Source organism: Empidonax traillii, unplaced genomic scaffold (assembly GCF_003031625.1).
Source record: "Empidonax traillii isolate 1590-97213 ecotype Southwest subspecies unplaced genomic scaffold, ASM303162v1 scaffold874:size323092, whole genome shotgun sequence".
Classification (NCBI taxonomy): domain Eukaryota; kingdom Metazoa; phylum Chordata; class Aves; order Passeriformes; family Tyrannidae; genus Empidonax; species Empidonax traillii.
In genome coordinates, this window is record NW_020956067.1 from 184,390 (window position 1) to 197,775 (window position 13,386).

General features: G+C 40.9%; 1 protein-coding gene and 1 long non-coding RNA gene across 5 annotated transcripts in view; one reads left to right on the forward strand and one right to left on the reverse strand.

The window, feature by feature from the left end:
- The window catches only part of TDP1 (tyrosyl-DNA phosphodiesterase 1), a 49,298-nt gene extending 37,695 nt beyond the window's left edge, over positions 1-11,603 (reverse strand). Inside the window, exons 1-6 of one of the 4 annotated variants that reach the window (XM_027902432.1) lie at positions 11,530-11,603; positions 10,268-10,818; positions 8,705-8,748; positions 8,033-8,088; positions 2,850-2,946; positions 667-701 (exon numbers count right to left, since the gene is read on the reverse strand). In XM_027902432.1, coding sequence (XP_027758233.1) covers positions 667-701; positions 2,850-2,946; positions 8,033-8,088; positions 8,705-8,748; positions 10,268-10,814 — 779 coding nt within the window. In that variant the 5' untranslated portion in view covers positions 10,815-10,818; positions 11,530-11,603. Of the gene's footprint in view, positions 1-666; positions 702-2,849; positions 2,947-4,474; positions 4,510-6,647; positions 6,745-8,032; positions 8,089-8,704; positions 8,749-10,267; positions 10,819-10,990; positions 11,212-11,529 lie in introns of those variants that run through there. The other 3 variants (XM_027902430.1, XM_027902429.1, XM_027902431.1) reach the window with 3 other exon arrangements.
- A 24-nt stretch (positions 11,604-11,627) lies between these two features.
- Positions 11,628-12,965, forward strand: LOC114067165. The gene is made up of 3 exons (XR_003573339.1): positions 11,628-11,759; positions 12,732-12,829; positions 12,919-12,965. It is a non-coding gene; the product is annotated as an uncharacterized LOC114067165 (long non-coding RNA).
- Positions 12,966-13,386: the final 421 nt, after the last annotated feature.

Genomic DNA, 13,386 nt, shown 5'->3' on the forward strand with positions numbered 1-13,386 from the left:
TTAAAAGGCTGATTTCTTCTCTTAATCTACATGTTCTTCTCCAAACAGGCAATGAGTTTGTCAGTATGCTTTCCACCAGAAACACTGGCATTTCAGATCAATGTTTTAATGCAAAGACATGTTTCAAAAAACAAGTTATGCAAAAAGCTGATTAAAAAATACTGCAATATTTTTTACTGAAAACCAAACTGAAACCAAAAGATCTTTTCTGAGACATTAGATTGATAGCTACAGATAAGAACAGAATTAATCTATAAAATTCCCTTTGTGATACTTCTACAATATTAAATTCAAGTTTCTTCTTTGAGAAGACCCCCCAAATTCACTAATTTCCAGATCCTCCAAATATCAACACAAATCAGTGTTGTGCCTGCTCCGCCAAGGGGTAAAACTGACTGATCAAGTCTGCATTACAGTTTCGGCATTAAGCTGCAAGACCAGAGTCAGGACCTGCAGTTCACCTGTCTAACCCTGAAGTCACCTTTTAGACTTCAACTGTCTAACTTGCACATCTCTTATCTACCCAACAGCTGAATTGTTTCCTTAAACTAGAAGAATTCTGCCATCTCTAAATATAAAATAGTTATGGAATTTTTCTTTAAGACTCAACAATTTCTATGAAACCCAGTTTTGTGGCAGACCTTTCTGCTTCACAGTGTTACTTACGTGTGGTGAGTTCCAAATGCAATATCCAGTTTAGCCTACAAAATTAAGAAGTTGATCATTAAAAATTCCTATTGTGCACTGCCTTCTAATTTTATTTCATTTCACTGCTCTCTAGTGGACAGATCATAAAACACATTATTTTCCCCTCTCAATACTTCTAAATGCAGTCTCCACTTTATACAAGCTAGACTTTAAAAGGCAATCAACTTCTGCTGGAACTGCTCCAGTAAAGCTTCTGTGTCTCTTACCAGCAACATTTTCAGAAACAGTCAGCAGAAAAGGACCCAAGGTTCCCGCTAAACAACCACAAGAACAGGAGGCAGCAATGCACCCTTGCACCCAAGAAGACTGTGTCCTGGCCTGCACTAGAAGGAGTGTTGCCAGTAGGTCAGTGGAGGTGATCCTTCCCCTCTGCTGAACATTAGTGAGGCCACACCTGCAGTATGGGGTCCAGTTCTGGGCTCCCCAGTACAGGAGAGACATGGACATACATCCTGCACAGAGTCCAAAGAAGGACCACTAAGATGGTTAAGGCACTAGAGCGTCTCTCCTATGAAAAGAGGCTGAGAGATCTGGGCCTATTCAACCTGGAGAAGAGGAGGTTCAAAAGGGATCTGAAGTGAAGTACAAGGAAGAGGGAGCCAGGGTCTTTTCACTGGTGCCCAGTGACAGGACCAGAGGCAGTGGGTACAAACTGAAACACAGGAGGTGCCCTCTGAACATCAGGAAACACTTTAACTGTGAAGGTGACTGAGCACTGTCATGGGTTTCCCAGAAAGGTTATGGAGCCTCCATACTTATAGATATTCAAAACCTTGCTCTGGACAAGCACCTCTAAGGAATCCTGGTTTGAACAAGACAGTTGTCCTCCAGAAGTCCCTTTCAAACTCAACTATTCTGTGATTCTGACGCATAGGATGACTATTACAAGCAGCTTAATGACTAACATTGCAAACAAAAGAACAGAAGCCAGACAGAAATGTTTTGGGGTTTTTTTGGTGGTGTTTTTTTGTTTGTTTGTTTGTTTTTAAATCAGTGCCTTGCTCTTTAAAGGCTATTTACAGCACAATTTCTGGGGAGAGAATTAAATGTGTTACATATGTTAAGGAAATGTTTATCCAATGACAGCTCTAACATGGTGTCTAGTTAATATGGGTGTGGATAAGATTAAAATACTGACATTTCATTTTGGGCTACTAACATAATGAAATGCATATCAGAAAAATGTGAAGCAATATATGCAAACAGAAGAATCATCACAAACACCTTTTTTCCCTAGTACTTACTATTAACTACACCAACAAGTTCATCATAGGGGACATACCTCATTCAAGTTCTTGATGTGGGTGAAAAGAAAACATATACAAATCCATGAAATTATCCTCAGCATATTTGAAATCTTAATCTAAAATTGTTGCTACTCTGCAACTTATTGTAAACAACTAATTAGAGAAAGGGTTGTGAGAATTCATTACATTTGGCACCAATACAGCAACCTCTAGGAAGCTCAGGATTACTAGACTGCTTGAGAGAAAAAATTCCAAGATCATTCTCCTTCTAACAAAGAGCAAGATGTCCCCATGATCATGAAAACACTTCACCTGGCAAAATCCTGAAACACTGGCAAGTTGGTATAACTACATCCCTCCCCCAGGATGAAGCCAGTAACTTGACAACTTGGGACAGCAAAACAATGAACATCAGAGATAAAATGGCATGTGCCAGGAACTGTGCTCACAGCAATTTCAACAGCAGTATGGAGACTATATAATTTTCTTGTGTAAAACATATTTGGATGAATAGTAATTCCTTGATGAGACTTCATATTACAGTGACACTAGGACTAATTTCTGCGCTTTACACAGAAAAACTCTTCCTTTTCAGTCATTACAAGAACTTGAGTGTAACATGTTAGGGGAGAAAGGAAGCAGCTCTTCTGTAAACCCTCTGACATTTTAGTGGGCAGTTGTTCTACGCACACTCTTGTGGGTGACAGCCTACCACAATGACATAAGTCCAGGATCAGTTACCATGTTCCTATGGTCCTGTAAGTACATTCCTTAAAGATTAACAAAAAAACTCTTGACTTCCCACAGAAGGTGTGTCTCCTTTCATTCATAACAAGATTTTGAGTGCAGCAGATGGCTTAACTTCAACCAAAGGATGACACAGATGTTAATTACCTGGCAAAAGCTAATGTTCTCATAAGGTCGTGCTTGTGCAAGCAGTTCAGCTTTGGATTCTCTCTTTTCGCCGTGAACGATCAGCAATGGCTTCTTCCTTAAACACAAGGAGATTACCATTAAAACATCAAGTGAATTAGCAATCAGCCTAAACCATTTCTTTATATAGCTATGACTTCTGGCCCCTATGTTGAATAACCCAGCAGAAAGACAGCACTGAAATTGCTATACCTTGTTAACTAAAAATAGCAGTAACTACAATAGAACATCTAAGAAAATGACACTAAAAAATTCTAATGGAAAAAAAAAAAAGAAAATAGGAAGCATGGAATAAAGCAGATGCCAAAACAGAAACTATTAACACAAGATCTTGAAGGGAATTCTTATCCCTATAACTGGAAACAGAAAAATGAAAGTTCTCAAAAGCACGGATATATACAGTGAGTAACTATGACAACGCAGTAACTGTTGTCTTACAGACAAGATGGGAAGAATAATAGGGAAAAGGAGAAGGCAAGGTCTATTCTGGCAGTATTCGGTATTCACTCCCTAGAACTCAACTTCCAATCCTGCCAACTGGATCCAATTCATAGGGATGTGTGTTGCCTCCCTGGGGCCCAGTTAAGACATCACCAGAGAGTTTCCCAGCCTGGTATGGCCCACTGATTATCACCCACTACTGATTTTCCAGCTGCATACTGATGACAGTTTTCTGACATAGGTAGTTGAGGATCCCACAAGGAATAAGGTGCTGCTTGACCCCACTGTGGTCCCTTCCAGCATTACACATTCTGTGAACTCTGGTTCTACTGCATTTCCAGCAAAATAAAAAAAAAAAAAAGTATAGAAAAATGCACACTGTACACTCACTTCATCTGCAGGAGGCTGCAACTACTAGAAAGGAATTTCAAGCAAACAAGAACTGTTTTCATGACANACTAATCTAAAACAAGACTCCGTTTTAAAAGGCTGATTTCTTCTCTTAATCTACATGTTCTTCTCCAAACAGGCAATGAGTTTGTCAGTATGCTTTCCACCAGAAACACTGGCATTTCAGATCAATGTTTTAATGCAAAGACATGTTTCAAAAAACAAGTTATGCAAAAAGCTGATTAAAAAATACTGCAATATTTTTTACTGAAAACCAAACAAACCAAAAGATCTTTTCTGAGACATTAGATTGATAGCTACAGATAAGAACAGAATTAATCTATAAAATTCCCTTTGTGATACTTCTACAATATTAAATTCAAGTTTCTTCTTTGAGAAGACCCCCCAAATTCACTAATTTCCAGATCCTCCAAATATCAACACAAATCAGTGTTGTGCCTGCTCTGCCAAGGGGTAAAACTGACTGATCAAGTCTGCATTACAGTTTTGGCATTAAGCTGCAAGACCAGAGTCAGGACCTGCAGTTCACCTGTCTAACCCTGAAGTCACCTTTTAGACTTCAACTGTCTAACTTGCACATCTCTTATCTACCCAACAGCTGAATTGTTTCCTTAAACTAGAAGAATTCTGCCATCTCTAAATATAAAATAGTTATGGAATTTTTCTTTAAGACTCAACAATTTCTATGAAACCCAGTTTTGTGGCAGACCTTTCTGCTTCACAGTGCTACTTACGTGTGGTGAGTTCCAAATGCAATATCCAGTTTAGCCTACAAAATTAAGAAGTTGATCATTAAAAATTCCTATTGTGCACTGCCTTCTAATTTTATTTCATTTCACTGCTCTCTAGTGGACAGATCATAAAACACATTATTTTCCCCACTCAATACTTCTAAATGCAGTCTCCACTTTATACAAGCTAGACTTTAAAAGGCAATCAACTTCTGCTGGAACTGCTCCAGTAAAGCTTCTGTGTCTCTTACCAGCAACATTTTCAGAAACAGTCAGCAGAAAAGGACCCAAGGTTCCCGCTAAACAACCACAAGAACAGGAGGCAGCAATGCACCCTTGCACCCAAGAAGACTGTGTCCTGGCCTGCACTAGAAGGAGTGTTGCCAGTAGGTCAGTGGAGGTGATCCTTCCCCTCTGCTGAACATTAGTGAGGCCACACCTGCAGTATGGGGTCCAGTTCTGGGCTCCCCAGCACAGGAGAGACATGGACATATATCCTGCACAGAGTCCAAATAAGGACCACTAAGATGGTTAAGGCACTAGAGCATCTCTCCTATGAAAAGAGGCTGAGAGATCTGGGCCTATTCAACCTGGAAAAGAGGAGGTTCAAAAGGGATCTGAAGTGAGGTACAAGGAAGAGGGAGCCAGGGTCTTTTCACTGGTGCCCAGTGACAGGACCAGAGGCAGTGGGTACAAACTGAAACACAGGAGGTGCCCTCTGAACATCAGGAAACACTTTAACTGTGAAGGTGACTGAGCACTGTCATGGGTTTCCCAGAAAGGTTATGGAGCCTCCATACTTGTAGATATTCAAAACCTTGCTCTGGACAAGCAGCTCTAAGGAATCCTGGTTTGAACAAGACAGTTGTCCTCCCCAGAAGTCCCTTTCAAACTCAACCATTCTGTGATTCTGACGCATAGGATGACTATTACAAGCAGCTTAATGACTAACATTGCAAACAAAAGAACAGAAGCCAGACAGAAATGTTTTGGGGTTTTTTTGGTGGTGTTTGTTTGTTTGTTTTTAAATCAGTGCCTTGCTCTTTAAAGGCTATTTACAGCACAATTTCTGGGGAGAGAATTAAATGTGTTACATGTGTTAAGGAAATGTTTATCCAATGACAGCTCCAACATGGTGTCTAGTTAATATGGGTGTGGATAAGATTAAAATACTGACATTTCATTTTGGGCTACTAACATAATGAAATGCATATCAGAAAAATGTGAAGCAATATATGCAAACAGAAGAATCATCACAAACACCTTTTTTCCCTAGTACTTACTATTAACTACACCAACAAGTTCATCATAGGGGACATACCTCATTCAAGTTCTTGATGTGGGTGAAAAGAAAACATATACAAATCCATGAAATTATCCTCGGCATATTTGAAATCTTAATCTAAAATTGTTGCTACTCTGCAACTTATTGCAAACAACTAATTAGAGAAAGGGTTGTGAGAATTCATTACATTTGGCACCAATACAGCAACCTCTAGGAAGCTCAGGATTACTAGACTGCTTGAGAGAAAAAATTCCAAGATCATTCTCCTTCTAACAAAGAGCAAGATGTCCCCATGATCATGAAAACACTTCACCTGGCAAAATCCTGAAACACTGGCAAGTTGGCATAACTACATCCCTCCCCCAGGATGAAGCCAGTAACTTGACAACTTGGGACAGCAAAACAATGAACATCAGAGATAAAATGGCATGTGCCAGGAACTGTGCTCACAGCAATTTCAACAGCAGTATGGAGACTATATAATTTTCTTTTGTAAAACATATTTGGATGAATAGTAATTCCTTGATGAGACTTCATATTACAGTGACACTAGGACTAATTTCTGCGCTTTACACAGAAAAACTCTTCCTTTTCAGTCATTACAAGAACTTGAGTGTAACATGTTAGGGGAGAAAGGAAGCAGCTCTTCTGTAAACCCTCTGACATTTTAGTGGGCAGTTGTTCTATGCACACTCTTGTGGGTGACAGCCTACCACAATGACATAAGTCCAGGATCAGTTACCATGTTCCTATGGTCCTGTAAGTACATTCCTTAAAGATTAACAGAAAAACTCTTGACTTCCCACAGAAGGTGTGTCTCCATTCATAACAAGATTTTGAGCGCAGCAGATGGCTTAACTTCAACCAAAGGATGACACAGATGTTAATTACCTGGCAAAAGCTAATGTTCTCATAAGGCCGTGCTTGTGCAAGCAGTTCAGCTTTGGATTCTCTCTTTTCGCCGTGAACGATCAGCAATGGCTTCTTCCTTAAACACAAGGAGATTACCATTAAAACATCAAGTGAATTAGCAATCAGCCTAAACCATTTCTTTATATAGCTATGACTTCTGGCCCCTACGTTGAATAACCCAGCAGAAAGACGGCACTGAAATTGCTATACCTTGTTAACTAAAAATAGCAGTAACTACAATAGAACATCTAAGAAAATGACACTAGAAAATTCTAATGGAAAAAAAAAAAAAGAAAATAGGAAGCATGGAATAAAGCAGATGCCAAAACAGAAACTATTAACACAAGATCTTGAAGGGAATTCTTTTCCCTATAACTGGAAACAGAAAAATGAAAGTTCTCAAAAGCACGGATATATACAGTGAGTAACTATGACAACGCAGTAACTGTTGTCTTACAGACAAGATGGGAAGAATAATAGGGAAAAGGAGAGGGCAAGGTCTATTCTGGCAGTAGTTCGGTATTCACTCCCTAGAACTCAACTTCCAATCCTGCCAACTGGATCCAATCCATAGGGATGTGTGTTGCCTCCCTGGGGCCCAGTTAAGACATCACCAGAGAGTTTCCCAGCCTGGTATGGCCCACTGATTATCACCCACTACTGATTTTCCAGCTGCATACTGACGACAGTTTTCTGACATAGGTAGTTGAGGATCCCACAAGGAATAAGGTGCTGCTTGACCCCACTGTGGTCCCTTCCAGCATTACACATTCTGTGAACTCTGGTTCTACTGCATTTCCAGCAAAATAAAAAAAAAAAGTATAGAAAAATGCACACTGTACACTCACTTCATCTGCAGGAGGTTGCAACTACTAGAAAGGAATTTCAAGCAAACAAGAACTGTTTTCATGACAATATCCATTAACTCACTATATCATAACCACACCATCATCCTGATACTTTTCATGTCATTTTCTTGCATCCTTCCTACATTCTTTCCTTTCTCCTGCACTATCTGGCTGTTGACTCAGTAAACTCTACAGTAAAAAGTTTCTAGCTCCATCTATATAGGTCATCTACTGCACTGCCACTGTGGCCCACAATGGAACCTCCTAAATGTTAACTAATAAAAATCAGAAACCCGCTATAGTGAACTCTGACCATTTAACAGTCTTGAAAAAAGCCAAGAAATCCACTACAACTGTGGAATAAAAGTAGAAAGAAAACCAAGAGTCTATGCATATGCAATTGGTAATAATAGTCTGCAACGGCAAACAAGTGCTTGTCATTCACTTACAACAGGAACTTGTATGAACAGAATGATCTGGGAACTATATCACTTCATCTTCATAAAATAAACATACCTGAATTCCTGTGGATACTGTCTTACAAGCCATCCCACATCTATACAGTAGTTAAACTTGCACATGAGAAAAAGAAAAGACTCATTAAAAAGTAGTTTGTTAGAACAATGAACTAAAGCAAAAAACCTTCTTACGTAAAGTCAGCATGCAATACTGCTTACATCATATACAGCATGTTCTAAAAACAGGTGTGTTTTTTTTACTTTCACATGCTTTCTTTCATTTCTCTTGACAATTTAAGAGTGAATTTAAGTTTCTCAAAAGCATGTATTAGTGGTGTTAAAGTTTAACAAGCAGGAAAAAAGAATCTAGGCATGTAACGTAAAAGCTTTGGTTCAAGGATCATCTCTTTGCCATGCGCTTATGCCATGAACGATGGCAAAAGCTTCCGGACAATAACAAAAATATCATTCTTAGATTGCAAGGCAGTTTTTTTCTTCCTCAAAAACAGGAAAGTAGTCCTACAATTGCCTAAATTCTAAAGCAGAACATGAGATGATTTTTATGTTTCAAGAAACTCTTGAACAGTCGAAAACATTTAGAATTCCCTCTGTACTTTAACAAAGTTCCCTGTTAATGTCAGCTACATGGCATAAGCATGGATTATCAAGTTTTTAAGGTTGATTAAGTGAAACAAGCAAGTCTAATCAGTTTGGCAATCAGGAAACTTACCTGGGCAGAAGATATGAGAGTCCCAAAAAGAGGAGACAAAATATCTATTAAAAAATATTAAAGTATAATTAAATTAGAAAAAATAATTGTTAAAGTAAATATTTTGCATCTTGAACAGCTTGATAACTACCATAGCACAAGGGCCAGATTGTTAAAAGACTTGGTGTAACACAGGCATTCACAAGTGAGATTACTTATCTGAGTATCCAAGTCACTGGTTCTCCAGTTAGTTGCTTAGGGTCATATGCTTATAAAAAGCATTAATACTCTTACAGCAGAAAACAAGTTTTTAAAATTGATTAGGAGAAAGTCCAGGAACATACTGAGAAAGGGACAAACTACTCTCTCCCCTACAGAATGGGCTAAAGAACTGTGGCAAGGTAGCAGCAATAAGGGCACAATTAATGCCTATTTGTCTGTTGCAGACTGATTATAGGCTATGTGTGTCCATAGTTCCTTCACAATAACACAGGAAACTAATCCAACTGAGGATTTATAACCTCAACAACTGAAGCACAGCACCAACTTGAAAACATATCCTATAAATACTTTCCAGAATGGGCAAAATATTTCATGCCCTAGCTCAACAGAAATCTGGTTTTGCAGGTCAAACAAAAAATACTGCCTACCACCTCAACTAATCACCTCGCAGAACTCCTAGGAGAGGACAAGCCAAAAGCCACAATAAATTCATAAAGCACATAAAAACCTATAGTAGTAAAGTAACTTTGCTCTCTGATACCAGCTTGCTTCAATAATCAGTGCTCATATGGAGCACATGAGTTGAGGAAAAGTTACAACCTAATTTTACAGGTCTTCAGTGATTTCTTCTTCTTCAAAGAGCTACATTTTTTTCTGTCCCATTTTATTGTATTTCTGTGCACAACTCTCTTATTAATGCTTGCTTCTGATTCTGCCTTGTGATGCACGAGATTTCATTTCTGAATAAGGGGATGCTTCCAGGTGCACAAGGCTCTTCCCCCCCCCTCCATCAAACTACAACTACAGAGCAATCCTGAAGCATCAGTATTGTAACACCTGACACCTTGCTCCCTCTTGACTTATGCTCACTCCCAACTGAATTTAAACGGACCCACAAATCCCAGACATAGATGTCCAGAACTACTGCATCAAGTAATAGCAAATTACTAGATCCAAACCCCTCAGCAGCACGAAGGCAAGTGCAAACAACTACTCAGGGAGTTAGGCATCCAAGAGAAGCATCCCTATAATTGCCATGAAGAGAAGAGGTTTTCCCCACATTAACTCACAGGGAAAGCAGCAATAAGAAGCACATATGAATTACCTTGGCTAAATACACATTGGATTTGTGCAGCATAACTCAGAAGTTACAACCACATATAAGCAAACAATGCTTTATACACTATACTTCTAGAAGAGAAAGATCCAGATAGCAGAACCAATTCCCATAAACCTGCACATTTATAATATGAAACTTCAGCTACACTAAAAAATCATGCATTTAAAAATACCCACAAACTAAAAACAAGCATGCTCTTACTTTCTCCCAAAAGCCCACTTCCGTACAAGCCACTTATTCACCTTTTATGTGCAGGGCTCCAGAATTATAGCTCTGTTCAATTCCACTGACTTTAGTGAGAAAAAACCTGAAGGGATTCCCTCCATTCAGCAAATCCCAGGTATCTTGGGCTTCACTGGGTATTTCATTATGTTCCTCTGCTTTCAGATTCTCTAAGAGTTTGTCATCTTTGCAAAGATTCAGAGGCTGCTCTTTAGGCGCATCATATTTTTCTTCTTTCACCGTTTCTTTGGGGGCGTGCTTTTGCTGACCTTCAGGCTCTTCATCACTACTAGAAAGACACCAACCTAAGCCTTCCTGGCTAGTTCTCTGTTTTACTGCTGGAGGTATTTCTGTGGAAACACTTTCATCAGTGAATTTCAGGGGAGAAGCTTTTCTCTTGTGAGCAGCTTTCCTAGCTTCAGAGCACGGATACTGCGGTTCGCTTGTTCTACCACGTGCAGCATCCGATAGGGAAGACGTAGATGGTTTTTCACTATCAGAATTTTCCTCTGCACTTTCGTCACTGCTGGATATCGTCCATTTACCATGTGCGCCTTCGTGAAGCATGTTTCTATGGATTAGAAAACAAAACACTAAACAAAAATAGGGCATTTTTGCTATGCTCAAGTCAGTTTCCCTTCCTGGCTCCCACTTGTTTATTACTAAGGAAGCGTGCTTATGTATTTAGTAGAACCTCCGTGCAACTTCTGACTGGAGAAAATGTCACAGTGTATAAGGCTTACTTGTTTCTGTTCCCAGGAAACAAAGAAACACGTGCAACGGGAGCAACCATGAAATGGGACGCAGCTAACGTGAAAAATCTCCACGCGGAAAGCAAGCTAGCACAGGGGCACCTACGGGAAAGCACTCCAAAAGTCAAAGCAGTGATTTGCACGATTCTGGCATTTTTCTTGCCAAACCTAAGGCTGAGCGATCCCGCACGCTCTGCTGGGAGGACGCGGGGGCCGGCCCGGGGCCGCCCTTTCCGGCTGCCTCCGCGGGAAAACATTTCGGGAGCGGAGCGCGGGACCGCGGCCTCCCTCCGCCACGCCGGTGCCCCGGGCGACACCACCCAGCACCGCCCAGCACCACCCGGCCCCGGCCGCTCCCACCGCCCCGGGCCGTGCGGCCGCGGCTCCAGCCGCCACTCCCCGGGCACGGCAGCGCCCGCGGCCGCCGCGGGCTGAGGGGACGCGCGGGACACGGCTCCAGAGGGCCCCGTCGGCCCCTCACGGCTCACCGCCCGCCCTGCCCGCCGCGATCCGCCCGCACCCCCACTCACCGCCCGGCCGGCGCCCCGGCAGCGCCCGCACGGCAGCCCGCGATGGGCAGCGAGAGCAGGCCCGGCCCGCCTTCCCCCGCCCAGCCCCGCCCCGCCCCCGGGCCGGCCGCGAACGGGAGAGGGGGGCGGTCGGGCCGCTCAGAAAGGTCCCTGCGGCAGAACAGAAACGTCTCAGTGACCTGAATTAATCTAATGAGACTCTACTTGGCTTAAATATTAGTTTAGGGCAGGTGCGGTATTTGCATAATGGTTCATTTAGCGCGGTGTTAATCAGCGTGTCTGAAGTGCCCCGCTAATGAGACAACTGCGCGAAGAGTTAGTTGGGGAGGGAGAGGGAGGGCAGCAGGTGTGACATTAATCAGAGCAGGAGCGCGGCCTGCATCAAAGCCTACCGGAGCGAGCGGAGGGAGCCTTTGGTTCGCCTTACTCTAATTTATTGTGAGCTTGTGACTGCAGTTAACAAATTACGTGAGTGCATGCAGTAAACCCGGCAAGCTACACTGAGAAGAGTGCTCAATGAAATTTCAACTGCTCTGTGTAATTTTCGTGGTGCTGTCCTGCAGAGTTGTACATAATGCTTCTTCCTGAAACCCTCCGTGGATATACTCTTCCCTACTGTAAGATTAAATTCTGTATTATGAACCCTTGCTGAAGGTCTTCTGTGTGAAAATCTCTTAGGGGAGTTGCATGTTTTTGTATGTAATGTGCATAGTATCTAAGTATAGACTCTGAAAATGGTATTTGGCTTCTAGAAGTATTTAAGAAAGTTGGACAGCTCCTGACTCTGCTGGCACTCCACTCCCTCTTCATAGTTCCTGTCTACATAGTGCTGAGAATTAAAGATGCCTGGCATTTTTTAAGAAAAAGTTTAAGATCTTGCAGAGACAAATTTAATGTAATTTGCTGTCTATGAGTCTGTACTGTGCATTCTAAGTTTGCAAAAAGCCTTTCTATTAAGAGCACATAAAACATAGAAGTAGGATAAACTTTATTTTAACTTTAAAATTGAATGGACTTGGTCTATTTTCAGCTACTAGAACAAAGTAGATAGAGTTCTGACAGATGTGACTAATCTTCAATAGTTTAATTATAGCATAATTTATTCAGCAGATGCCTATTTTATTTTTCCTATAACAGTTACACAAAGTAAAAAAATACTAGGTTAGCTTTATTTTTTAAAGCAAATCGCTTCCTTATTTTAGCTTTTTTAAGCATGTGAGGAAGATAGCAAAGGTTATTTAAGCAGAGAAGATGTTGAAGTTGCTCTATAGTAAGGTTTTTTTGTTAGAAACCCTCAAAGGTATATCCTTTTTCATCTGTTCTGAAGATCTATCTTATAGATGTCTCACAGAAAACCTACAGATTCTAAAATAATTTTCTTATCTGCAGGTATTTATTTCAGAAGAAAATAATCACACCCCTACTTTTCCTGCTGCTGAATTATGAATCTGAAAATACTCAGCTTCCAATTATCTGTTTTCACCTACTTATTTTTACCTTCATCTAAAAATTAACTGTTCTGTCAAATTCCCTGTATGTTTCTTCTAGCAGGAGTACTCAAAACATGCTTAAGGCATTTAAACAGGAGCAGGTTCTGTGCATAAGTCACTGATGGCAGCTCCTTGGAAAGGGAATAGAGGTAGAGGACTCGTGGGGAAAAGAGGAGTTGCAGGTTTAGCTGTTTCTTCCTGAAAATGTGCCAAGTCACACCTGCTGTGGCTCTAGGCACTGCTGTGACCACCTGGCTGTTAGACCATTTTGTCTGTGCAGCTGCACAAAAATTAATTAAACGTTTATCCTAGGAGTGATTCTGTCATCTAGTGGTTTTGCTGGCTTCTTAAGTGGGCCCAATTCCAG